This window comes from Diospyros lotus, chromosome 3, assembly GCF_014633365.1.
Source record: "Diospyros lotus cultivar Yz01 chromosome 3, ASM1463336v1, whole genome shotgun sequence".
Taxonomy (NCBI): Eukaryota; Viridiplantae; Streptophyta; class Magnoliopsida; order Ericales; family Ebenaceae; genus Diospyros; species Diospyros lotus.
Window position 1 is genome coordinate 25498568 of NC_068340.1, and position 26695 is coordinate 25525262.

Genomic DNA, 26695 nt, shown 5'->3' on the forward strand with positions numbered 1-26695 from the left:
TAAGGATAAAAAGAAATTCTTTTAATTGATTATTCATCCACTAAAGAAAGAATAGTACAAAAAAAAGCTAAAAACAAAAGCAAAGGCATATTTTAGAGGCGGTGGGGAAGGAGAAGAGTGACTGAGGGATGCCATTTGCTCTTTCTTATGTGGTTATTATTCTAAGCCCATTTGGCCCATCATCAAATGGGTGGTTTAGGTTTTGTTTAGAAATGATGAGTTGTGTGGATTCTGATTCAGCAAGAAGAGTGGGGGAGTGGGCACAACTTTTGAAGAGGGATGGCAGACTTTAATTTAAAAATAAAAATCAAAGGTTTTGTTTAATATTTTTGTTATTATTTTTAAAATTTAAAAATGATAGATAGAGTCAACGAAATTAGACTCTAGGACATGTGGGGGTCTAAAAGATTTTATTAATTATAACAATAATAATAATATGAATTTTTGTTTATTATTAGTTTAAAGTCTAAATAAATGATGTAATTTTGTAAAATAAAAAAACAGACACAAATTTAAGATGAATTGAGTGAAAATAAAAAAAATTCATGAAATGAACTTCAAATGATGTGATAAAAACTTGAGATCATATTATAATAATATAAATTTTATTTTATTGAAATCTTAACATTCCAAAAGGGTGATGGGGATGGATGGAGGGAGATTCCTAACATAAAAGTCATATGCCTTGAAGAGTTTGGTATCCCCACGCAATCATCTATTTCTTTTTCGGGTTTTAAAATCCAAACATATTTCTTTTTTTTGGAGTTTGGGATTCAGTCTATGAAAAATATATAAAAAAAAATTAAAAATTAATGAGTTAACATGTCATTAACTAAAGTAATCCCTTCCCCAACTACTTTATTTCAACAACCTCTTCCCTATCCCTAACTATTATTAGTAGTCCAGTTATGTTATTTGGCCACCCTCAGTGTCACTCAATAAGATCTATCAGTCGAATCTTCATAGATCTAACCTTAAAGTTTTGACTAAACCCAAATAAGTTTAGAAGATTTACCTCATTCTAGATCGGGGACAATGAAGACGTGAAATGGACGAAAAAGAGAAAGAGAAAGAGAGAGGGCATGAGTTGCTGCAATGGAGAAAATTCGATCGCAAGAGAAAGAGAGAGAGAGGGGGTGGGGGGAAGAAGGAAGCACGGGAGTGAGTGAGTGAGATAAAGATAAATGAGTTGAAGATATATATATATATATATATATATATATTGAAGGTATATTCGGATGTCCGAATAGCATTACTCTATTTTTATTGACTTTTGTCAACATCACAATTCTTCACTTTATTAAGGCTTAATTTTAGACATATTATTTTATTTTTGCAAGAAAACTATTCTACAACTTAAGCAAATCACTCATCCAACCAAGCAGTCACCCTGTCCCTGTCATTTACTTAATAGGAAAAAAAAAAAAAAAAATAATCACAAGTCATTCATCTCGACATTTGAATTCCATTTCAAAACTTCAAATACAAACTCAATAGTTGCTTTGGCCCATTAGCATATAAAATCCCGAAATCCCCACCAAAATTAATCTCTAGAATAAATAATCAAAACTAATGCAACAAGTTTAAGTAAATATACAAGGGAAGATTGTGACTGAGGTGACAGTAGATTCAGCCAATGTACTAAATTTTTGGGTCAGTGAAATGAATGAAGCCAACCCCTCTCCCTACCACAACCCAATGGCCTTCCACCAAGCCCCTCCAACTCCAAGCCAGATGATAATGTTTACTACTGAGATGAGGAATCCATAGCCCCACCATTTAGCAAGCGGCACATATTTTGCACCATAGAAGACGGGTGCAGATCCGATCCCATAGTGGGTGAGTCCACCCATCAAGTTGGAGAGGAATGCAAGCACCAAGGCTCCCAGGTATGGCGGGGTGCCTAGTGCGCTCGCAACTGATAGGAACGCTGTAAACATCGCACCAATATGAGCAGCACCGCTTGCAAAGAAGTAGTGAGAGTAGAAATAGAGTAGAAGTAAAATGCCGAAAGACAGCTGCCATGAAAGACCCAATCCACCAACAAACTGTGAAGCAAGGCAAAAAGATGGTAGTTACTATATACTTCATAAACATGGCAAAATAATCTAAGTTCCACACTTGCTGAACCTTAAAATTAGGCTATATTTATAAGTTTACAAGGATTTATAAAGGGAGTGATCACCCAAACTACTGTAATCTCTTACTACTCAGCATCGGATTTGAAACACTGCTATTATACCCAAACCAGATGGCAAGTTATACAGGCCAAACCACAAACTAATTCAGTACAGTTATTTGAATTGTTTGGGGAATAAAGCAGATCCAATAGAACTGACTCGTCATACCTTCATTAGATCATAACTAGATTGACAGTTATTTGAAGTGGCTGGTTGAAAGGGCAAGACTTGAATCAATGTTTTACCATTTTAAAGCCGTAGAAATGCAAAGTCTATATATACACATGGTGCTTAGCTAGGGGGGCAGCCACCCTACATCTAGCCAACTATTTTTTCCTTTTAAGAAAGAGTAACTATCAATAAAATGTCAAAGTGGCCAAACCCTGCATATAGATACAAGAGGTGTCTACGATCTGTCTACAAAAAAGTCTCATCAGATCAACCAAAAAAAAAAAAAAAAAAAAAGGAAAGAAAGAAGGTCATACAAAAAGTGAGTCCTCCCTTCAACCACTAAAAAGGTGGAAATACAAGATTTTTGTTCCCTAAAAAGGGAAACGAAAAGGGAACAACTGCATAACTGTTGTAGTTAGATAATGGAATTTAAATTGCGGATCATCCTAAAATCATATATCCAATTAAACTTATTGCAGGGATCCATTGATTTTGTCAGATTCCTCTACTTAACATTCAGAAAACGCATGGTGATGAAATAATTTTTCTTTCATTTCCAAGTTTTATTTGCATTAGTAGAAAATTAGTTTCCCACCAAATTAACATGTTAAATGATGTTTTCTATTTTCTGTTTCTTCCTTATTAAGTTCTCATGTCTAGCTATTATCTTCAACTAAGGAACTAACAGTTCCATTTTGGTCTTAACCACAAACGGGTAGCACCGCATCTTGAAATACAAGTGGACCAAGTGAAATTAATGTAAACCCTAGAGGGACAAAAAGTAATTGACCTCCAAAAAGAGATGGGGTTGCAGGTACGTTCATTGTGCTCCTCCAGTAGGTCATATAGATATATCACCATGAAATTCTATAACTAAGGGTAACTCACTGCACAAGGTTCTTGTCATTGGGCGTCTAATACATAGACAGAATTTTCATGGTTGGAACCCACGATCCTATAATCACAAAAGGGGTAGAACCACATCTTGAAATACAAGTGAAGAAAGTGAAAATTGATCTAAACCTATAGGACAAGAATACTCTTCCTCCAAAAGAGAAGAGGGTGCATTTACATTCATTGAGCCCCTCCAAGAGGTCATATATAGATATATCAGCATGAAAATCTATGACTAAAAAAGGGTAACTCAGCCCACAAGGTTCTCGCCATTGGGCTTCTTATTCAGATTCATAGAGAGACGATTTTATGGTTGGAACCCACAATTCTACAACAACAATGAAGAACCCTTTAGCACTGATCATCTAATATAGAAAATAAGGTTTTTCAACAGGCTAGGAATACCTGACCAACCAGAAAAGATATTTATTCAGCTGAAATTCGTTCAAGAAACCATCTACTGTGTAATTATAATAAGTATCAAAAAGAAAACATGAGAGAAATAAATTATTTTAGTGAAAAAGTCGGCATCTCTCTGTGGTACCATCTGAATTTGGCTGTACCACATGAAATTTTCAGACACAACCAGAATTTTCTGGCACCAAATGAAAACTTGCACAGAACAAGCCCACCCTTGTCTGAATGATGACAACAGGGTTGGATTTCGTCTATCTTTTGGGATAGCAAACTATCTAGATATAGACTATACTAAATTAGGCGTGGGGAATTTCTCCAAGGGCATGCAAAATTAACCATGCATAGAAGGTAACAGTAATAACCTTAACAACAGTTTGGCTGAACCATGAGATAAGGCCATATTTGTTGAGATAACCAGCCATTGCAATGAGTGCAGCAAACCAAGTTAAAGTGTCCCAGGCAACTGCTTCAGACAAGCATTCTTTCCATGTGACAACCCCAGTTATTAGGAGAATAGCTAGCCCAAGGATGGCAGCAGTAACAGCATCTATATTTAGCACCCCACCAAATACCCATAATCCAACCTGATACAATAGAAAAGAGAGAACATGAAAATCCGTATAGGAAGGGAACACAATAACAGGAACACACTGATTCAACAAGTCTCATGGTGCCTTATGGTTCATGTCAGCAGATGCATATCCACCTCATTTGCCTGCATATGAAGTACTGCATGACATGACTTTTGTGCCAAGAGAGATAATAACAATGTCATATATAACTAGTTTATTTGCAGCAACACTTATTAAAAATCTTGTGCATATATATAAACATGGACCTTTTTCCACCTAGTACTGTTACATTTGCCAAAAAGTGTACTTGAGGAACATCAACATTATTGGATTTGGCAACATGAACAACTGAATTTTCTAAAAGGTTGTATATTTCACAGATGCTGCTGCAACACTGTAATAAAGTTGGGGGCGACAACTATTAAAGATAAGATGCACAAGGTGCCGTTTAGATGGTTTGGACATGCAAGAAGAAGACCAATAAATTCACCACCTCTATAGGTCAAAATGCTTCTTTTTTCATCTTCAAACCTCTCACACTAAACACTGCAATGCCAGACAAGTTTATGCATTTGTACAGCCATGTCTTCCATATGGTAGCTAAAGATTGAGAGCGGAAGAAAATTTTGAGCAGGACCATGAAGATAAATCATGACAGAAGATCTGTAACTGTCGTTATGTCAAAAGAGGGGAAGAAAATTTTGAGAGCAGATTGATGTTCCAGTTGAGGATAGAAGCGTATAAGAGAGGCTAACAGTATCCTTCACCAATTAAATTCAAGAAGGCCATAATACATTCAGAACAAAGAAACTTCATAGAATAAACTAAAGTCATCAAATCAAATAAAGGAGAAACACAGATCTGCACTTAGGTATGAAAACAAAGCATAAGTTCTAGATACTGAGAAGAGGTCAGTGAAAAGGGCAATATCATGCATAAGACGAGAAACAACATAGTTGTATTACCATGAGAAGAATGAATGAGTGCTTTTTTGTCAAGATAAATCAAAAAGTGGGAGGTTCAGAGAGAAGAAGAGGAGAATCCAGCCAAAGAAAGATAAAAAAAAAAAGTATGGTAAAACAGCACCATGCCAAGGACCAATCCCAACTGCAGAAAGTGATTCCAAATTGTGTTCAAGACTAGGGCCCTTATATCCTTGCTGGTCTTAAATGCTCTAACTAGTTTGGTGGTATTGGTGTTGAATGAATTACATGTGATGTGACAACTGTAGGAAACTATGGAATAATAAATTTAATGGTCTAAAAGTCTCTGATTTGGATACAAGTTTTAGTGGCAAAGAGGAAATGGAAAAGGAAAGCTCCTAAAAAAATGAAAATACCTGAATACAAAGTCAAGAACTTACATGTAGCACAAATAAATGCCTAGATGGATTGTCTGACAAATTTTACTTTTAATATGATTTTAAAGAGAAAATACTGCAAAATATAGGGAGTAGGTATCACAAGCTGAAATACTAGCAAACCAAGTACACTGGTCAGAGTTAAAGGCTGTGCTTTCCAATTACAGAGTGGTTCTATATACATGTATACGAACCAAATAACAAGCAAAACAGGCGGAAACTATTAACCATGTCTACAGAAGACAGATAAGTCTATCAACCATAAAATTTGCAAATGAATGGCGCACAAAAATAAAATGTTTGAGAAAAGCTCTTGTTAGACAATACAAATATGAAATATGCATAAAACTATTAGTACAACAGTACAATATATAAAACTGAACAGTAGTAGTGGGGAATATAATACAGTATAAAAGAAGATAAGAGCACAACAGAATATGAAATTGAACTGAAATAGTGCACAGATAGAGAACTGAGGACTGTGTGACACACAGTGCCCTTAAAACAGATTTGTCCCCTCACCGAGAGTGCTTGAGGTTGGTTGGGCATCTGTTTCTCAGGATACAACGGTATATGGACTATGAAGTTAGCACAAATACTCTAGAGCCTTATAGCGAACAAGATCAATGGCCGAACACTATCAGAACTGGGCAGAATACCAGGATGTTTTTGGAGAATGCAGATTTCGTGCAGTGAGAGTTGTGTGATGCAAAGAAACTGAGGGATGCTATTCATAGGAGAATCGTTAGTAAATGGCACTGCTGTTATTGGCTGGGCGTCTTATCTCCCGGGATAAAAAAAATAAAGGGGAAATAGCAAAACATAGCTTGGCCCGGGTGTTCATTTCGGCGCTGCATTCGTGTACGCAGGCCTGTTCTCCGGGCCTGGGATTTGCGCCCCCCCACGCACGGGCGCGCAAGAGAGAGCCTCTTGTCTAATAAGCTCACTCATCATAAAATGTGTAAGCCTATATAAACATCAAGAGGCTATGTTGCTTTTCCCATGTGAGACAAGAGCATTCCCTTAATATTTTTCTAACTCAAAGGGTATATTTTGTGTATCAATTTCTTATTCACCCATTTACCTTTTGGGCACAACTTGTGGGAATTTCATACAGATAACAATATTTATGACCAAAAACGCGTCTAATTCAGGATTTACATATTAGAAACAAAAACAAAAGAAAGCACACTGCTAGACAATGTTGGCACACAATAACTGAAACATACCGGAAGGAAATAAAAAAGAAGAAGAAGCAATTAGTAAGAACAAATTCAAGGGGCAGTACCGTGAGTAGCAGAGTTGCAGCCATTATAATCTCGCTCTGAGACATCGGCCCCATCTTCTCCAACTTCTCCCGCGCAAGCTTCGGCGCATCGGGGCTACTCTTCACCGTTGGAGGATAGACCAAATACAGAAGCAATGGCACCACAATCAGCGACACCAATCCCGGCACTATCGCCGCCTTGGCCCAATCCATCCACCCAATTGTCTGGTTTATTGCACTATAAGCTAAATTGGCACTCAAAGGGTTTGCCGCCATGGCCGTCAGGAACATGGACGACGAAATGACCGAAGTCTGGAAGCAAGTCAGCATCAACCACGCCCCCAACTTGTTCTCCGTGCCGTCCCCGGCGTTGCTTCCACAAGCAACACACAGAGACTTCACCAGTGGCAGAAAAATTCCGCCGGCTCTTGCCGACACAGACGGAATCGCCGGCGCCAACAACGCTTCGCTGAAGACTAAACTGTAACCTAGCCCTAATGACGAACTACCAAATAGAGAGACGAATTGGTAGGCGATGCGGTTGCCAAGACCGGTCTTGATGAAGCCTCGGGCGAAGAAGAAGGCGAGCGCGATTAGCCACGGGATGGGGTCGCCGAAGGCGGAGAAGGCGGCGGCGAACGTTAAGGTTTTGGTGAGGACGCAAGCGCCGAGGCCCATTACGGCCACCGCGCCAAGCGGCAGAGGTTGCGTGATGATTCCAACTATGGTGGCCAAGAAGATGGACAACAATTGCCAGGCATTGCGCGAGACGCCGGCCGGTTGCGGAACAAACCAGAGGATGACGCCGGTGGCTATGGAAGCGAGCAGCGGCTTCATTGCAGCGCCCTGCCATGGCTGCTCTTGGGGGCCGTCCGACACCGCCGCGGAGGCCTTGACAAGGAGGCTTGGGGCGGGGAGTGAAGAGTAGTTAGGGTTAGTGGAGGTGAATTTGGGGAAGAGCGTGTGTGGTCTGGAGTGGAACCTGTGAATTGGAGGGATGGAAATGAGATTTAACGGCGGCCGGGGATGATTAGAAGCACGGCGTGCCGCCGGAAGGCGGAGTAAGTTCGCCGGGGCGGCGAGAGCGAAGGACGCCATGGATGGGGTGGCGTCGTTGCAGAGAGAGGTGTGGGTTGCAGAGAGCTGGCTACATTGTTAGAGGTGGAGGTGAAGCCAGGGGCAAAACGGATATTATGAGGTAATGAAGGGGCATTAGTTAATGGATGCCACGTGGCATTGGTCGGACAAACAGCGAGGAATTCTTCTGGACTGGAAAATGCGATTCCTTCGAAGCCTGCTCCTGCGCCGATCAGTTAGTCAGTCAGTCAGAAAGATTGAGGCTGCGGTGACGTGTACGTATCAGAATGGGGGATTACCAATGCATTGCAACACGTGGCAATTATTCATTGAGTGAAATGGATGTCAAACAGAGAATGCAAGTACAAGTAGGACGACCGTTGATCCACCACAAAGAGGCAGTCAGTCAGGACCCCGCCCACGTAATTGATATAATTAATACCCTTTTTATATATTAATCATTAAATTTTCTTGACACTTTCTATATATATATATATATTTTATGATTCAAATGTTAAAGCCCGTCTAATCTTAAAAAAGATCGATATTTCCTCTTAATTTGATATCTGAATAAATTAAATACGATCACAAACTTATACACTCTCAAATAGACCGCGTCAGTCTTCACTAAATGAGATAATTTTACCTCTATTAAGAGTTAATCTCCCACCACTCTTAAGAAAATTTGAGAGTTTTACCACTTATGCTATGCCATAAGGGTTTCACACTTTCTATACTTCCATCACGTAAGAACTAATATATGTATTAAGTATTCGATTTTGCTACTTTGTTCAATAGAGTTATCGAGAGACTTACTGACACATGTCAAAATGACGAAAATATCCTCATCTAATTGTAAATTATTTTCCTTTCCCTTGGCCACATTCTCTCTCATTTCTCTTATTTTTCCATGGCTGCTTCCAACAATCGTCTATCGTCGCCTTTCTTTCTCTACCTCGCTTCTCACATGTCGACTGTTGCGACAAAAAAAAGGATGCAATGGTGATTGATGCACGATAATGTTAGAAATCGTGATCGTGTAGCCTTTGACGCCCTCCAATTTTGATTTGCAAAGACGCAAGTGCAATCTCCTCAAAGTCAGTCCATACGATCGATCTTTTCCATAATGTCCTTGGTCGTGCTAGCAACTCTAGATGTATTGAGAGAATACCCAAATTTTTTACCACCGTTTTTAGTTTCTTACGCGGCATATAAATAGAGTTCAAGAGCCTTAATCACGCCATAGAAAACCCTAAACATTTTAGGCTCGACCCTTAATCACATTGGGCTGACTCTCTCCCTATTTTAATTGTGGAATGGGCTCGATCTAATTGTGTAACCCCTTAGGTCCACCATTAGACTAGATGTAAGGGCCAATCCTATTAGTTATATTAGGGTCCAACTTATTGGATTAAATAAACACATCTCATGAGCTTATTAATTAAACTCTTTAATTAATAGTTTTAGAATTAATTAAATTAATTCTAAAACCCTACATATCATGCTTAACGTCTAGCAACATGCCATGGATCTCTAGTCAATGATGAAATGAATGTTAACCTTTTCAATTGCAATTATCGTGTAGTAAAATCCTTTCATCGATCTATATCCCGATTGAATTTAGGGCATGGTTTTATGACGAAACCCTAATCATTCAATAACTATATATCTATTCCAAATTTATGACTTGATAGGTGAAATTAAAATACCTTTTGATTTCTACCTCATCTTAGCCAATGATTTCCACAGTTATGAAATTATCGGAATACATAAGACATCTTTTCATCTTGACGATAAGTGATGAATCTTATTTCAACATTCACAAACCTTCATATGTGGCAAGGCCACGCCCAGTGACAGTTTGTCAATGACTCCATTAGAATCCAAAAAGCATCAAGGCGTAACCAGTCAAATATAAGACTACCATGATATCTCAAGTCTAAGGATCAATCTGCACAATTGCAACATAAAAATTTCAATTCGACATTAAACAATAACTATTAGAAATTCTGTAACGGGTCAGTTTAATGTACTTATTCTTATAATAAGCACCCACATATATGTACTAGTATCCTCACACTAATGTACATGAAACAAAATATTTTTTTGATTGAGCATGCATCATATGTGCTAGTTTATCCGAGTTATTAGTGTCCATTCCTAATAACTCTATGATTAGGAACATTTAAGATCAAGGCTTATAAGGAATATAACAGTTTGTCAATGACTCCATTAGAATCCAAAAAGTATCAAGGCGTAACTAGTTAAATATAAAACTATCATGATATCTCAAGTCTAAGAATCAATCTGCATAATTGAAACATAAAAATTTCAATTCGACATTAAACAATAACTATTAGAAATTCTATAGTGGGTCATTTTAGTGTACTTATTCTTATAATAAGCACCCACATATATTCACTAGTGTCCTTACATCAATGTACACAAAACAAAACATTCTTCTGATTGAGTATGTGTCATATGTGCTAGTTTATCCGAGTTATTAGTGTCCATTTCTAATAATTATATGATTAGGAACATTTAAGATTAAGGCTTATAAGGAATATGTTTTATGATCGTCATCTCTATGCACGATCATATTCTATGAGTCTATTTAATCTATGGACTTTGTCAAGTATAGATCGCAATAAATAATGATGACATACATCAACGACAAATAAAACATAATGTCTTGCAATAACAATTGATTGAAGATAAAACATTTTAATGAAAAATATAATCAATTACATAAAATATAATTGATTTGTGGGACATAACTTTAACAAATAAGGCAGCGAGAGGCGATTATTGGAAGCAACCATGGGAAAGAGAGATAGAGAAGAGAAGAGAAGATAAGAGACGATCAAGGGAAAATAATTTTGTAATTGGGTAAGGGTATTTTCATCATTTTAGCGTATGTTAGTAAGTTTCTCGATGACTCTTTCCGGCAAAGTAGCAAAATTCTTAAATAATTCATCCATCATTATAATTCGACAAATATATTTTCTGTTATAATTAATTTTCTTCTATACACTTTAAGGTTATTGTAACTTCCTTTTGAAGGAATTAGTTAAAGCTAATTTGTTTAGTCCCCCCATGCTAAAAGTATATATTGTACCTTCCTTCAGGTGTATTGTTTTTAAGTATATATATATATATATATATTTAATTACCTTTTTCAATGTCTCTGTGTTTAGGGTTTAAAGTTGTAGATTCCGCAATCCCGTCCAACAATTGCGTGTATGAGATACATAATTAAGATGGGGCATATATATGGTAAGTCATGCATGCGTGCATGCATGGGACATTCTCTCTCTTTCTAATTAATATTGAAAAATGTCAAACATTCTTATTAACTGTGGGTGCCCATCTCTCTCTCTCTATATATATATGTCACTGTTAAAAGACAACAATCAGATAACTACCTAAGGTTAGAAAAACATGCATAATTATTTTAATAATATTAATTATCTTCAAAAATCTAAAGTGTGTAGGTATGATTTGATCAAATTTATATTTTAATATGTTTTTATATAATTATTTAAAATTTTTATTATTTTAATTATACTCTTACATCTGTATTTTTGAATTAATTTAATTTTTTTATTTTAATTTTTTATAATAATTTAAAATTTTTATTATTTTAATTACACCACCACTATAGCTATATAGTTGGAAGCACCAATGCTAGCCATCCTAGCAATACATGTTGTTAACTCAAAGTGGTGCTCACGTCCTTTTCTTCCATAACTACAGCATCGATCCATCCGTCGTTTTCCAAGCTTGGTTTTTCTTCACTTTCTAAGCAAAGTTAATTCATTACCATATAAATATATATGCCCATGCCTGCAATTTCTCCTACACCTATAAGTTTGCCATGGGCATATGGATCTCTAATTATATATATATATAATAAACAAATTATATAATATGTGGTAGCCCAGTTGACGTACATATCTACGTGTGATACGTGTTTAGAAAGAGTCTAATTAACAGTTATGAATGTCTCTAAATAATACTCGATGTATGGGTGAGTTCATATATCTAATTAATAATTAAGATTTGTTTGAGTCATTCAACACTTTTAAATTTAGTAAAGCTAGCAAGCTAGCTAGCTAGAATTTTATTTTAGTTAAACTCTCAAACCAAACCAAACCAAATTAATCTAATGGTATATATTGAGAGATGTGACCAAATAAATCATGCCCATTGACAATGAGTGTTTTAACCATATATATATTTTACCAAGTAATTAGTCTCGCTTTGCCATTAATTAGGGTCGTCATTCATCTATCGTCTTCGTGTGGCTCGTTGCCACATGTAAGATAGAATTTTGAATTTAGTTGAGAGAGGGGGGTGATGGGATTCAGTAGGATGACCATTTGCACGGGTTTAATCAATCATAATTATTGTTGGAACCCAACCCTGCAACCACCAAGGCTAACTAACTAAAGTGAAAAATGTTAAGAGAAGAGAAATTATTATATAATAATCCAAACTGCAATCGAGAGGAAACTGACTTTGAACTCTTCCTCTCTCTGGTGCCGTTCATATTCCAAGTGGACATGTCACCTAAACGATTAAACCCACAAATCTCGGTTCCCAATGGAGGAAGAAGATGGCAAGATATGAAAATATTCAATCAATCACTGATTAACCTAAGATGTATCTGTTTATATAATTTGTAGGAAATTAAAGGAGGGTAAGTAATTAATTAGACAAATTAATCTCTTCAGAGGAAGAATGATTACAGAAGGCACTAGCAGAGAGAGAGAGTAGTGGGGGAGAAGGACCCCAAGTTTAATTTCCTAAGGAACATCATATCAGAGAGTAACAGGCATAGATACAACAGTACTTACAGATCATGCCCGGCCGGAGTTATATATATATATTTATATATATTTGTATTTTTATCTATAAAGCTAGCTAGCTACCATATATTTGGTGTATTAATTAGTAACGTTCTTTATTACACTACAGTACAAGGTTGGAGAACCAAGATTCAAGGATCCATGTCTTTGTTCACCAACCAAGGAAAACATTATTTTTCTTACATCCTTGTCGACTCTATGAACTTATTCAACCTTGGAAATCAAGAAAAGGGAAGGAGGAAACGTTCCTCATCAGCTCTTCCAAATCCCATTCCCCCACCTTCAGCAGCTCTTCTCCTTGCCAGCAAGCCTCAAATCCGGCCATGGTTTCTATGTTGCTTGAACCATTTACGGGGTGGTTGTTGTTGTTGTTGTTATAATTCATCGTGTTCCTATTGATCGAAATATTTTCAGGTTTTGCTCGGTTGTGCTCTTCTAGAGGAGGAACAAACAGGTCTCCATCTCCCCCAGTTATTAGACTGTTTCCGCCCCCAAAAAAGTCATCGCCGCCGATTCCCACCGGCGGAGGCACGAAGGTGGCAGGAGGGTTGACGTTGAAGAACCCATTATTTGAATTGGCCATGTTGGGAGCTTGATCAAACATGGGGAATGGGTTGTTTCCATGGTTGAGAGGCGGGGGCGCCATGACCATGGCTGAGGCGGTGGAGGAAGAGGATTCCATGAACATGGCGGCCATCATCATGCTGCGTTCTCCCATGGACATGAGGCCTTGCATTAGGTCGACTGGGCGGCAGGGCTCTGAATTCGATGAGTCGCTGGCGTTGGGGGATGGTGTGGACGATGAAGCGTTCTTTAGTCTCTTCTTTATCGTGGAGTTCCAGAAGTTTTTTATCTCATTGTCGGTGCGCCCAGGCAAGCGTGTTGCAATCTGCGACCACCTTTTAAAAAACAAAAACATCAGATTCAAAACAATGAATTAAGATATATATATATATATATATAGTCAACATATATAAGAGAAGATCTAGCTAGTACTTGAACTCAACTCAACAAATTTGAGGAAAACCCAATTCAAATTTCATATTCTGATCTTCCAAGAGATCGAAGAACTGATGAAAAATGTGCAGCAAATTGATCTAATTTTCTATTTCTCCATGGACATATATATATATATATATAGGAAATGATGTGTTACCACCCTTATGAGACGTTTTTTGTATCAAGATAGAGCAACTAATTAAACAAAACAGACATTTTTAATTATTTGTTGGATTCAAAGTGCATGTAATGTCATGAGAGTAATTAATAGTTGTCTTTCACCTCTTAACCCTAACATCCCACAAATTCAATCAGCTGGCATTATCCCAAGATGTATGTATGTATTGTACTAATTAAATTAATCTCATTTGAGCAGACTTCAGTTCTTTTATTGGTATTAGTAATTATAATTTTGGGGTCTAGAAGCCTGAATGATGGCAATTGACTTTAGTAATATATATATAATATGGGTGTAATTTAAAATAGGTTAACAAACGTGGAATATATGGCATGATCAATCAATGAATATTATACACATAGATATATATTAATGCCAAACAGGCCCCTAGAACAATAATTTTGGTAATATTTTCATACTTTGTATGCTAACTAACTACTGTTCACAGAACTTTTTGCTTGTGAGTGAAGTCAATATATGCAATTAAGTAACATCATTGTTTCTACACTTTTTTGTATGATATAATTTAATTGGTTTAATACTAAAATATTTCTCTACATAGCCTCCACTGGATTTTCTAACCACAATGAATATCAAAAGCTGCCTATATATATATGTAGATATTATCTTCTATATATATGGACACTGCTAAATGGGTTATTTGAATTAGTTGCCCGACTAAACTAAATCGGTGCTACTGAATTGATCCATATATTACTATTCTATATATATATACATATAAGAAATTGAAGACAAGATCAGAGGAGCACTTCCCTTGAGGATTTTCATGGTGTTAATTTATATATCTATATATATAAATATATATTAATTTCTTATATGTGCATGCAATATTTACAATTATATATATATATATATATGGAGAGAGAGAGAGAGAGAGGACCTGTTACCGAGAAGGGAATGCAAATGGATGATGAGATCTTCTTCTTGGGGAGAGAAAGCGCCTCTTTTGAGGTCAGGCCTTAAGTAGTTGATCCAGCGGAGGCGGCAACTCTTGCCGCATCTCTGCAAGCCGGCATTTCTGGCGACGTCGCTCCAGCAGCCTTGCCCGTTGGTCAACATGTAGTTCATCAGCTTGCTGTCTTCCTCCGGCGACCACAGTCCCTTCCTCAGCTTGCCGCCGCCCCCGCCCTTCCCGGAGCTCAAGGCCTGATGATCTCCTGCCGCCGGCTTCCTCATTGATCGATGGATAGTCCCTGCAACGCAACTAATTCTTCCTATTTTTCTCCCAACTGATTTGATGTAAAGCAGTGAAGACTTTATAGAGAAGAAGAAGCTTTGATGGATCCAGGGAGGGAGGGAGAGAGAGAGGGAGAGGGAGTAGCCAGCTAGGAATAACGATAATGATGATGGCGATGGATGTGGGGTTTGCTTCAAAATGGGGAATAAAGAGAGAGAGAGAGAAGAGAGAGAGAGAGAGAGAGGTTGGTTGATGGGTCGAGTAGGAAAAACGGTTTGGAAGTGGACCTGCGTTCTGGAGCTCATGCCTTTACATGGACGACGAGACAAGACATGGAGGGTCTTCTTTTCTTTTGACTCCTCCATACAAATACACATACATTAATTATATATGTATCTTTGTCTTAATTCGTCTAATTGTTTCATAGTTTCATACCCATATATATTTCGTCATTCTCAAGGTAATGATCGATATTTTATATATATATATATACAGAAAGAAGTGGGTATGTATATATTACCCAATGATTGAGAGCGTGGAAATTGAGAAGGGTTGTTTTTGTTGTAGCCCAAGTTCTCCTTCTCCCTCTCGCATATGCATTTTGCACTTTTGCTTCCACTTCACATAACCCCTCTCTCATGTCCCAACACGTGTATTTGAAGATAACTGATTTCATTTAAAGAAATATTAATTATATCATCACATTGCTTATGCATCTGTCATCCTCCTGTAATCACTCCAATCCACCTTCCCCTCTTTCTTTCTACAAAATTAATTAATTCTTCTTTTAGTTTTCACAAATTAATATATATATATATATATACATAAAATTAAAGAATTTGCATGGCAGCTCTCATTCAAGGCCTTTTGCTTGTGCTATCCCCACTCTTCAAATCATTACTTTATTAATAAAGAATGTGTCTCTCTGTCTGTCTGTCTATATTTATATATTCGAAATTTAGATTTGATGATAACAAAACAACAAGAATATATATATATATATAATTATCCTATTTATATATAATTATAACATGTTTTAATTAAACATATTTTTGTTCCCTCTAGCTAGGCTCTAGCTAGGACATGTTCTTTTTTTTTTTAAAAAAGAAGCATATATTATATATATATTATATATATATATATATATATATATATATTGGGTTACATGGCAAAAAGACAACACACTTTTGGCCCCATGCATGAATATTGAATAAGTAGAGAAGACTCCACATGTGGTAATACTACAACCATATATAAAAAAGAAATTCTCTAGAAGCAGACAAAGCCATATATACAATTTACTCACATACAATTGCTCAACGAGAATGATTTCCATATGTATATATATATATATGGATCAATTAATGAATGGTGTATAATTACCATATTATTATACGGAGAACTGTTTTAGTATGAGCATTATATATATCCATGTCATGATCTGGGAACTAATTAAGTCGATCTCCTTATAAATGGTATAGCTATACCATGTGTTTGCATGTATGTATGTATGTATGTAGATATATATGATGGATGAATGGATGCAATATTCAAACATTTGTGGTTGGCGGGTGGGTCCAGTTTCTGTTGCTGATATAGAGTATGAAGCTAGAGATATATGGCATGTATGTATAAGTATATGTCGAAGGGGGGAACGAATAGATGCATGAATTAAGATTGAAGTAAACGTTTTCTTGATCAACCTTAGACTGGAAGAGTTCTTTCAACTAATTAATCAAAAGATGAATCGCCAGCCAGCAGAGAGCCAGAGACATATATATATTTGGAGATGAACCCCCAGATTATATATATATATATATATACATATATTTATCTTCTTCAAGAGCTACAAGTATATATATATGCTGCATATATATATATATATAAAGCCTTTTTGGTGGCTGGCACAGAAGATCATTCGTACATCATTTTTCTCTTCTTGTCAAAATCATTGATTCTCACAGTCACAGCAGCTGCAAACTAATTAAGTTATTAAAATTAGCAACGTATCTGTTATATGTATTAATAGAAGAACAGAAGGAAATGAAAAAGATATATATGTGGAGAAGGAATTTGTTGAGAGAAACTGTCGCAAATAAACAATAAACCAACAATTATTATTATTGCAAACTCATAATTAACATTAAACACTAATTTGTGTCCGTCGCAAATAAACACGAATTAGTCAACTTTATACTAATTTTATATCTGCTCAAAAGTTTTCAAAATCAAAAAGTCCTTTTCTTTTATTTCTCCCAGTTGTTCCGCAGTCCTCCTCTCTTTTTCTTCCCTTGTTTTCAATTTCAATTTTTATATTTCAAGCCTACAAGCACACACACAACACTTTATAATAATATATATGTTATTTATTTTTTTAAGCAAGCCTCAATGGGTGAGACCCCACTTAAAAAGACCATTTTCAACCCATCTCACTCTCTACTATATTATAAATTATTTACTACCTATTCTAATTTTGTTTTAAAAAATGTGTTTGCTCTAACCAAATTCTATATTCTTTTCTCTATTTCATTCTATATTTTATTTATTTATTAATAAATTTTAATTCTATTTATTTTACCTTATAATTTTTATTATTATAAAAAAATATTATTTATTTGATATTTTAATAATAAATATGACGGTATTAAAATTTTATAATATGTTACAAATTTTATGTGATTTGGCTATGCAGTGAGATCATTCACTAGTGTATAATTTTGTATAAAAAAATTATAAATATATTTTACATGTTTTTCTCTAATTTAGATAAATGGTCACATTTTAGACTGTGAATTTATTTAATCTAAACATGGGATTATCTATGAACACTTAATACACAAAATGAATAATTAAATATATAGAATAATCACATACACACATACACATAATCAATAATCAAATATACAAATCAATAACCAAATACATAAAATATCAATAACCCAATACAAAAATAAATACAAAATATATATTGAATCACAAATCGGGTTCATTTTGCGTAAGAAGAAAGCACCGTTCCTGGCTGTCTTCTCCCTAATTCGAATTTGCGTTTGCCGCTGTTGGGTGGGGGAGAGAGATGGCGATGAGGGCAGGCTAATTTTGCTCAAGAAGAAGGTGCTGTCGCCGGCCATCTTTTTACTAATTCGAATCTGCGATCGCCGCTGTTGGGTGGTGGAGAGAGATGGTGACGAGGGTAGGTTGATTTTGTGCAAGAAGAAGGTGCCATCATCATCGCTGCCGTTGCTTGTCGTCGGCTGTCTTTTCCCAAATCCGAATATGCGTTCGTAGCTGTTGGGTGGGGGAGAGAGATGGCAAGTAGGGCAGGCTGATTTTCGTTCTCCAATTGTAACGAGCAATTTGAAGCTCAACAAATATTTTGTAAGGGACAAGACGTAGAGAGAGCACCGTTGGAGTGGGTTTCCAACAATTGGCTCTCCATATTTTAACTTGGCGAGTAATTTCTGCTCACGTTGGAGATGGCTTAACAATTTTTCCCCTCACGCATGGAAAAGTAGTCATCTCATGCTACAAAATGACAAAACTCAAACTTTTCCTTTGGTACAAGCTTTGTCAACATATCAGACCTAATGTCATCAGTATATATGTTTTCAAACTATAGTTGTTTCATTTCCAACACATTCCTAATCCAATAACATCTCATATCAATATATTTAGATTAGAATTGGAAAATAGAATTCTTACTAAGGTAAATAACACTCTGACTATCACAAAATAGTTTATAGTTGTCTTGCTTGAAACAAAGTTTTTAAACAAATTTCTTCATCCATAACAACTCTTTACAAGTTTAATAAACTTTGTTTCAATAGTAGGGAGTATATTTTGGCAATTTAAACTATCAACTCCCCCTTGAAAAAATGATTACCCTAGAGTAGACTTTCAAGAGTCAACATAATCTGTAACCTGTTGTATCATATTTTTTGATATATGAGAAAATGTGTTTGATAAAAAAAAAAATCTATCTTAGAATGAAATTTTTTTATGTTAATCTCATATTTTGAAATAAAGTTTTCATATTTCAAAACATACCTGAATAATGTTTGGCACGAATGTTCAAATGTTTGAAAAATTCAAAATTCATGCATTATGTTTCAAAACTTACTTTTCATGTTTCGAAACATCTTTTTGACATATTTCTATACATGTTTCGAAATGTCCTTTGATAAGGTTTCAATATTTGCTAAGTTTATACAATTGCTTTATTTTAAAACTTGTTTGAAATCTAAGCATATGTTTCGAAACCTATATAGTATGTGTAATACCCGGGAATAATTTAAGACTATAAATAATATTTGATGAAGGGTACAAGTGGAATTTTTGAAAAAATGAGACTATAGGGTACACTAACGCAACTTTAGGCAATCGAATCAGTCAGAGGAAGTACCCCATACCCTAGATAGCCAAGGAAAATGGTATAATATCGACAAGTGATTCGAATTATGATTTTTAGTTATGAAAGAAGTGGGATCAGGAGCAGTTTTCGGTACAGCTAAAATGTAGCTGCAAATTAGGCTCAAAAACTGAATTGTTATATGGGACTTCTGGAAAGTCAACGGAAGCCTGGGGAGGCTCCGATTTTTTGTAAGAAATAACCCTTCAGTGGTTTCGGGATGAAACAATATCCCGATGAGGACACTGGGGCGAAATCGTCATTATCGAGCAACTTTAAAGTTATTAATTTTGTATTTTCGGTATTATAATGAAAATTAATTTGAGGTTTAAGGATGTAATTGCAATTAGAGATTTAGCCAAGGGAAATTGAGATAGAAATTGGGGTTTAATGTGCAATTTTCTTTAAATCATAATATAATATATAGTTTTTTTATATATATATATATATATATAAATGTATATATGCGCGTGTGTGCGTGAATGGAGTGGTGAGCAAGCCAGAGGAAGTTTCTTGGAAATTCAAGTGCGTGGTGGCCAAGGCTGCAAGAGTCGGTGCATCAACTATAAACAGAGGAGCAAATTGGGAGTAGAATGGAAGGAGAAAGACAACAAACGAGCAGCGGCTAGTGGCTGGCAATGGCAAAAATGGAAGTTGAAACAGAGCAAGCAAACAACCAAGAAGATCGAGAGAGACATGGAAGCTGCTGCTAGTGGCCGAAGGTAATCACAAGAGTGGCCGAAAATGGCCAGGATAGGCCGTAAAAGCAAGCCGCGGCCATAGCTGCGAGCTTGCAATGGCTGGGCCGCATCCATGGCGGCCAAAGCAGTCTTGATGATGGCTGCTAGAAGGTGGGGCGGCGATCGGAGGGGTCGGGGAAGGTTGGTGAGGCTGGTGGTGGCCGGCGATGGAGATAGCAACCAGCGGCTGGCGCACGCGGAAGGCTGGTCGAGGACTGGTTCGCGCACGGGAAGAGCAGGGGAGAAAGAAGAAAGAAAGGAGAAGAAAGAAAGAAGAAGAAAAGAAAAGAAAGAAAAGAAAAGGAAAATAGAGAAAATGGAGAAAAAGGAAAGAAAAATATGAAAAATTTGAAAAAGTTCTCGAAAAAATCCCAAAAAATTATGAGGATTAATTTGAGACTAAAGGAGCATGCCAAAGCTAGGAAATTATTCAGATGCGCATTTCGAGACTTAGCAGGCATTACGAGGCAAAAATTGACTTTTTTGAATAAGGTGAGTGGTCTGACTCCAGTTTTACCTTTGTTTTGGAAACGTCTTGGTGTGAGTGTAGTGAGTTCAGGTGAGCGGTCTTACCAAAACTCGAGATGCTATGCTTATGCGTTTTATTCATGTATATATGACATCATTTGTATATTGATCATGTGGTATATTGCATCATCTGTTTTTATTTGCAAAAGAGTCGGTGCATGGCATGTGATTTTCATATCATCGGGGTATTGGTTTTCGTGTCATTGTTGGATCCGTATGGGACGGGATGGGGTCTTCTTGAGAATGGGACAAGGTTAATCCAAGTGAACGAGTGACACGATAGGGCACTCGAGAGATTAAGTATGTCGCGGCAAGGTCAACCCCAACGGTGTGTGGAATGGATTTTTTACGGGTGGTTGAGTATGTCAGGGAGATTTCTTAAATTAGACGTGTTTGCATGTTGTCATTTTGTCTGTGTCTACCATGCTTGTATGTTTTTCATGCATTATGTAAGTTGTTCATGCCATCACTTAGATTTTTTATCATCTAACCTGGGTTATGCCCCTGGAACATTCAAACGTTCCAGCCAGGGACTGCTGCGAGGGCGAGGATGTTGCCAGTTGAGGGCCAATGGTGTTTAGTTTGATAGTCATTGTATCTTTCTGGAGGCTTTAGTATGTAATTCGGTTTATGTATAAACAGTTGTGCGATAATGATGTTATCATTTGGTAGTTTGTAGTATGTAGTTCGGTGAAGAAACACCTTGTATGGAACTCGTGGTAGGCCACGATATTGATGTTAATATATCCGTTGCGTTATAAAATATCTCATTTAGTTGTTAAGATTATTGATCTTGTTAGTTAAACGGGTAAGACTGGGGTTCTCGGGATTCGATATCTATATGTGAAGATTGTTCTTGAAATCACCACGCGTGATGAATTTGGAAAAAAAAAAAGATTCTCGAAAATACCCTTATAGTGGCACGCCCGGCGAGGTGGGATGTTACAGTATGTTTCGAAACCTCTGTCATTTCTGTCAACAGAGCATTTATAAACTATGTTGCATATGTTTTGAAATATGTTTTTAAAGTATGTTTCGAAACCTTCATATTATATTTCGAAACATCTGATTCTGTTAGTAGAATATTTGAAAAACCAACATGTTGAGCCAAGTTGCTCCAATCAACCTATTGTGTATTTTGATGTTTAACAAAATATAATTTTAGTAAAACTATTTTTAGTATGTTTAAAACCCCTAATGGATTTTTGATACTTGTTAAGTATTATAGTATTTTGTGTATCAAAACAAACCAAGAAATGCTATTTGATTCTAAGTAGAATATTAGCACACTATAAGGGAACATATAAGAAAATATTTTCCTTTTGGAAAACTAACTCCCGGTATTTTCATAGCTAGTATTCATTATTGTGGAAATGATTTTTAGTGAATTTTTCAAGTAATGGAAAGTATGTTTTTGGAAGTGCTAAATTTGTCAAAATCAGAATTTGTTCTAAAACCCAAAATCTACTTTCTTATCTATTTGGATTTTAATTTTTTAGATATTTTTATTGAATCCAAATGGGGGTACTTTGTTATTTACATTTATATATTAAAGTAAATGGAAGGTAAAATATAAATAAAAGAAAATGTGGACATTTACTTAAACTAAAGAAATGTAAATATCTTGTAATGAATTTATGCTATGTATTGTATTATCAAAGCAAATCTTATTTTTTCTAAAATCTGGACTGAGAGTTGACTCCCGGTGAGGGACAGTCGACTGTAAGTCAATGGTAGTTGACTGTGGATGTGCATCAGTCGATATAGCCGAGCATTGTTTATGTAGAGTCGAGGTAGCTGAGAGTGGGTTTTGGCCAGTCGACTGTCTGTGAGAAAGTCGACTGTGGGTTGAGCGAGAGTTGACTGTTGGCAGCGAGAGTCGACTGTGGGTGTCGCGGAGTTGACTATCAGTTAAAGCAGTTGACTGCCAGACTCCAACTGTTGGATTTTTGGGGCCGTTGCAGGTCGTTTTGGGAGCCTCAATATAAATATCAAAGGGAGAAATCTTGAGAAGGCTAATGCTCTACCATTTCCTATCTTCCTAAAGCACACCCAAGCTTTCAAGCACTCAATCAAAGCAATCCAAGTCCCAAGGAGCTTCAAAGATCTATCCATTGGAGCCTCAAGGCAAAGAAGAAGTTTTCTTCTTATTGATAACTTGTATAATTTCATTTTGCCTTGTATATTGTTCTTGTATTGATATCCATTGTAGTCCAAGTGTGTTGGACATAGGATTGATTTATTTGTATTAGATTATGAATTGTGAGTGGCATCCTAGAGCCCAAGTAATCTAGGTGTATTATTGTGTTGTATTAGTTTCCGGGGTGAGCTAAGGGGAAACCTCGGGGTGTACAAGTTTGCTAGGTGATCTTGTGTGGAAACCTAGTGGTGGTTTTAGTGGAACCTCAAGTGTCGGTTTGACCTTGAGAGAGTGGAGTACGTGTTGGATACACCGAACCACTATATATCTTGTGTTTATATTGTGGTTGTTTGTGTATTTATATTGCTATCATTTCCAAACAACATATATATTTATAACAAGTGTATTTTGTGTATAAGAAAATCTCAAGAGTTTTAAAAAGGAAAGAATCGATTCGATAAGTTTTAATCACTCAATTCACCCCCCTTTTGAGTGGCCATTGTGTGTGTCAAGGGACCAACACAACATGCTTTTGTTTTTTAAATTCTTTTCATCCAAAAGCTATTTAAAAGTCTCTTTTGACTTAATCTTCATACTCTAATGTTTCAATTTCAAAATTTGAAAGTAGAGAATAAAATAAAATCATTTTGAATTTAAAGCATTGTCTCTTACTCATTCTGTTTCTAAGTGTATAACCAACTGTAAAGGCTGGATGTTTCCAAACATGTGATGTATGTTTCGAAACTTCAATGTAAAAATGTGATGTTTCGAAACTTATAAGGTGTGTTTCGAAACCTACTTTAACATCTTCTTTCTAACGATTATAATTAGCCAACTCTATCTCTTGATATATATATATATATCAATTCTTTGAAGACAAGAAGTACCACTTACAAGCATACAGTCGAGAATACACTTACAAGAGACATATACAAGAACAAGTGAACCAAATCTTTGTTACAAGCTTTCAAAGAAGATCCATTCAATCAATCCATGATGTGCATTATGGTGTGAAAAGGAGAAGCAAACTGAAAGCAACATCTCATCTTGTAAGCTCTTCTCACCTCATACCAAGAGGTTTGTACAACCATTTGGTAAGGTATTTCATTACATTTAAACTGTTAGGTTGTGAAAGATAAGTTTCATTTATCTTGTTATTGTGTGTAAGGTTTGAGTTGAGCTATAAAAATTCATCGTGTATAAGGTTTTAGGGTGAATCGTGGTAAAACTCTTGTTGTGGTTGATCACTAGTAAAAGTGATTGTGTTTGAAAATCCTTCAAATGGATAAGTTTGAAGGTAGTGGACTAGGTGGGATGTTAAACCACTATAAATCTCATGTTCATTTGCTTTACTATTTTACTTGCCTATTCTTATTGTTTACTTTTTCAAAAGAAATGTTTTAAAAGCTAAAAGTTTCAAAATAAGCAAAACAGAGAACAAGGTTTTGAAAGATATCATAATAGGTTTCGAAACATACTTAACAGAAAGGTTGATTTCGAAACAAACTCCTTAATATTTCGAAACATAGTGTTTTGCCATCAATAGGTCTTTAATCTATCGAAAAATTTACCCTAATCCCAATTCACCCCCCTTCTTGGGATATATTTGCCATCATTTGGACTAACATAACCATGTATGCATCTATATTATTTAGATGCATATATACACTGTTAGTACCTCGAAGATACTTGAACATTCATTTAATTACAGTCTTATGTTCTTTACCTACATTTGAAATAAATTGATTAACAACGTACCAATAGTGTGAGTTATATCTGGTAGAGTACATACCATAAAGTGCTTTAAACTATCAACAATTGAAGCATACGAAACTATGTTCATCTTTGCTTTCTCTTGCTCTGTAGAAAGACTTTGTTTAGTGCTCAATTTAAGTGAGTAGCAAGAGGGAAGCTAAACACTTTAGACTTATCCATATTGAACTTTTGGAATACTTTCTCAATGCACTTCTCTTATGACAATTGCAATTTCTTGGCATTTCTATCTTGAATGATATGCATACCAAGGATCTACTTTGCTCGTCCTAAGTCTTTCGTAGCAAAAGACTTGCTTAATTGCTTCTTCAAGTTGTGAATCCTAAAAGCATTTCTCCCAACAATCAACATACCGTTTATACATAATAAAAAAATGATAAAATCATTATTAGAGAATTTTTGTATAAAAGAACAATGTGTTAGAACAGTAGGTTCTATGGCACACACCAAGAGGGGAGGTGAATTGGTTATTTTAAAAACTTAATTGATAGAACTTTGAAATCCTTTTGATTGAAAATAAAAACTCAATGCAAGTGAGGATAATGAAATGCTAGCAGTGATAAACAAATAAAAAGAAACATAAGTAAGAGAGAACACAAAGATTTATAGTGGTTCGGCTTAACCCAAGCCTAATCCACTACCTTAGCTCCTCACCAAGGATTTTTTAAACCATCCACTATCAACCCCCTACTCAACCCGAGTAGGTCCTCTAGTCCAAGACTAGGAATTACAACCTCCCACTCAAATGGGCCCTCTAGCTACACAAGCTAGGAAAATAACAACGATACAAATGAAAGAGAGAAGCTAAGAGTTAACACTCTTAGTTACAAGTTCTCTCACAATGAAAACTAGGCTTAAGAATAGATTTACAATGATAGAACAAAGCCTTGCATAGAAAAATATAACAATGAAAGCATAGTGAACACTGTAAGCACGAATAAAATGATTTGTAATATTTAGATCATCTCGTTTCCGTCCATTAGCCTTCTCTTGATCATCCATGACATGTATATATAAGTGTCCCACAAAGTTGAAGAGAAATATAGCCGTTTGGAGCCGTTGGGATTTGAAAAAATAGCCGTTGGAAGCTTTCTGCGAAACATATAGTCGACAGAGAAAATAGGTTAGTCGACTATTTTATCAGATAAAACTAGCCATAGTCGACTATCTTATAACACAAAAAATCCCATAGTCGACAGATACAAATGTATAGTCGACAGATGTGAAAATGTGAAGAAAATTTTGAATTTACAGAACAAAAATAGTCGACAGATGAAATAGCATAGTCGACTATCCTTTCACAATAGTCGACAGACGCAAAAATAGTCAATAGATGCAAAATATAGTCGACAGACTGAACAAGCATAGTCGACTATCCTTATGCATAGTCGACAGATTGAAGCACATAGTCGACAGATGAAGAAGATTTTCAACAGAATGAATTTTAAAAACATTACAACATATTTACATTTCTTTAGTTTAAGTAAATGTCCTCATTTTGTTTAATTTATATTTTACCTTCCATTTACTTTAATACATAAATGTAAATAAGAAAGTACCCCCCATTTGGATTCAATAAAAATATCAAAAAAATTAAAATCCATAAGAATAAAAAAGTAGAATTTGGGTTTTAGTAGGAATTTAGGATTTTGCGATTTTACCACCTCCATGATATACACTTCTCATTTCTTGAAAAATTCCTTAAAAATCATTTTATCATTAATGAATGTTAGCTATTGAATTACCGGGAGTTAGTTTTCTAAAACTAAAACATTTTCATATATGTCTCCTTATAAGGTGCTAGTCTTCCAGACTTAGAAAAATATTGAAGCGTTATCAAAATGAGTTTCAAGACATGATGCATGAACTAAAGGATTTTTTCATACGATTAAGATTCAAACCAAAACCTTTCATGCATGCTTCAA

The 26695-nt window shown here is 35.8% G+C and overlaps 2 protein-coding genes across 2 annotated transcripts; both read right to left on the reverse strand.

Annotated features, from left to right (window-relative positions):
- Nucleotides 1-1432: 1432 nt before the first annotated feature.
- On the reverse strand, nucleotides 1433-8012 carry LOC127796183 (dicarboxylate transporter 1, chloroplastic-like). Its single transcript, XM_052328195.1, has 3 exons — nucleotides 6883-8012; nucleotides 4025-4246; nucleotides 1433-2048 (listed from the first exon to the last, which is right to left on the reverse strand). The coding sequence occupies exons 1-3, from the start codon at nucleotides 7957-7959 to the stop codon at nucleotides 1686-1688; spliced, it is 1662 nt and encodes a 553-aa protein (XP_052184155.1). The 5' UTR covers nucleotides 7960-8012; the 3' UTR covers nucleotides 1433-1685.
- Nucleotides 8013-12689: 4677 nt separating this feature from the next.
- LOC127797653 (transcription factor MYB83) lies at nucleotides 12690-15263 on the reverse strand. The gene is made up of 2 exons (XM_052330740.1): nucleotides 14888-15263; nucleotides 12690-13708 (listed from the first exon to the last, which is right to left on the reverse strand). The coding sequence occupies exons 1-2, from the start codon at nucleotides 15181-15183 to the stop codon at nucleotides 13018-13020; spliced, it is 987 nt and encodes a 328-aa protein (XP_052186700.1). The 5' UTR covers nucleotides 15184-15263; the 3' UTR covers nucleotides 12690-13017.
- Nucleotides 15264-26695: the final 11432 nt, after the last annotated feature.

Coding starts and splice junctions, on each gene's coding strand:
- LOC127796183 (XM_052328195.1), bottom strand. CDS start 7,959: ATGGCGTCCTTCGCTCTCGCCGCCCCGGCGAACTTACTCCGCCTTCCG. Junction 4,247..6,882: donor CTGCAACTCTGCTACTCACG/GTACTGCCCCTT, acceptor CTATTGTATCAG/GTTGGATTATGGGTATTTGG. Junction 2,049..4,024: donor TCAGCCAAACTGTTGTTAAG/GTTATTACTGTT, acceptor CTTGCTTCACAG/TTTGTTGGTGGATTGGGTCT.
- LOC127797653 (XM_052330740.1), bottom strand. CDS start 15,183: ATGAGGAAGCCGGCGGCAGGAGATCATCAGGCCTTGAGCTCCGGGAAG. Junction 13,709..14,887: donor CATTCCCTTCTCGGTAACAG/GTCCTCTCTCTC, acceptor GTTTTTTAAAAG/GTGGTCGCAGATTGCAACAC.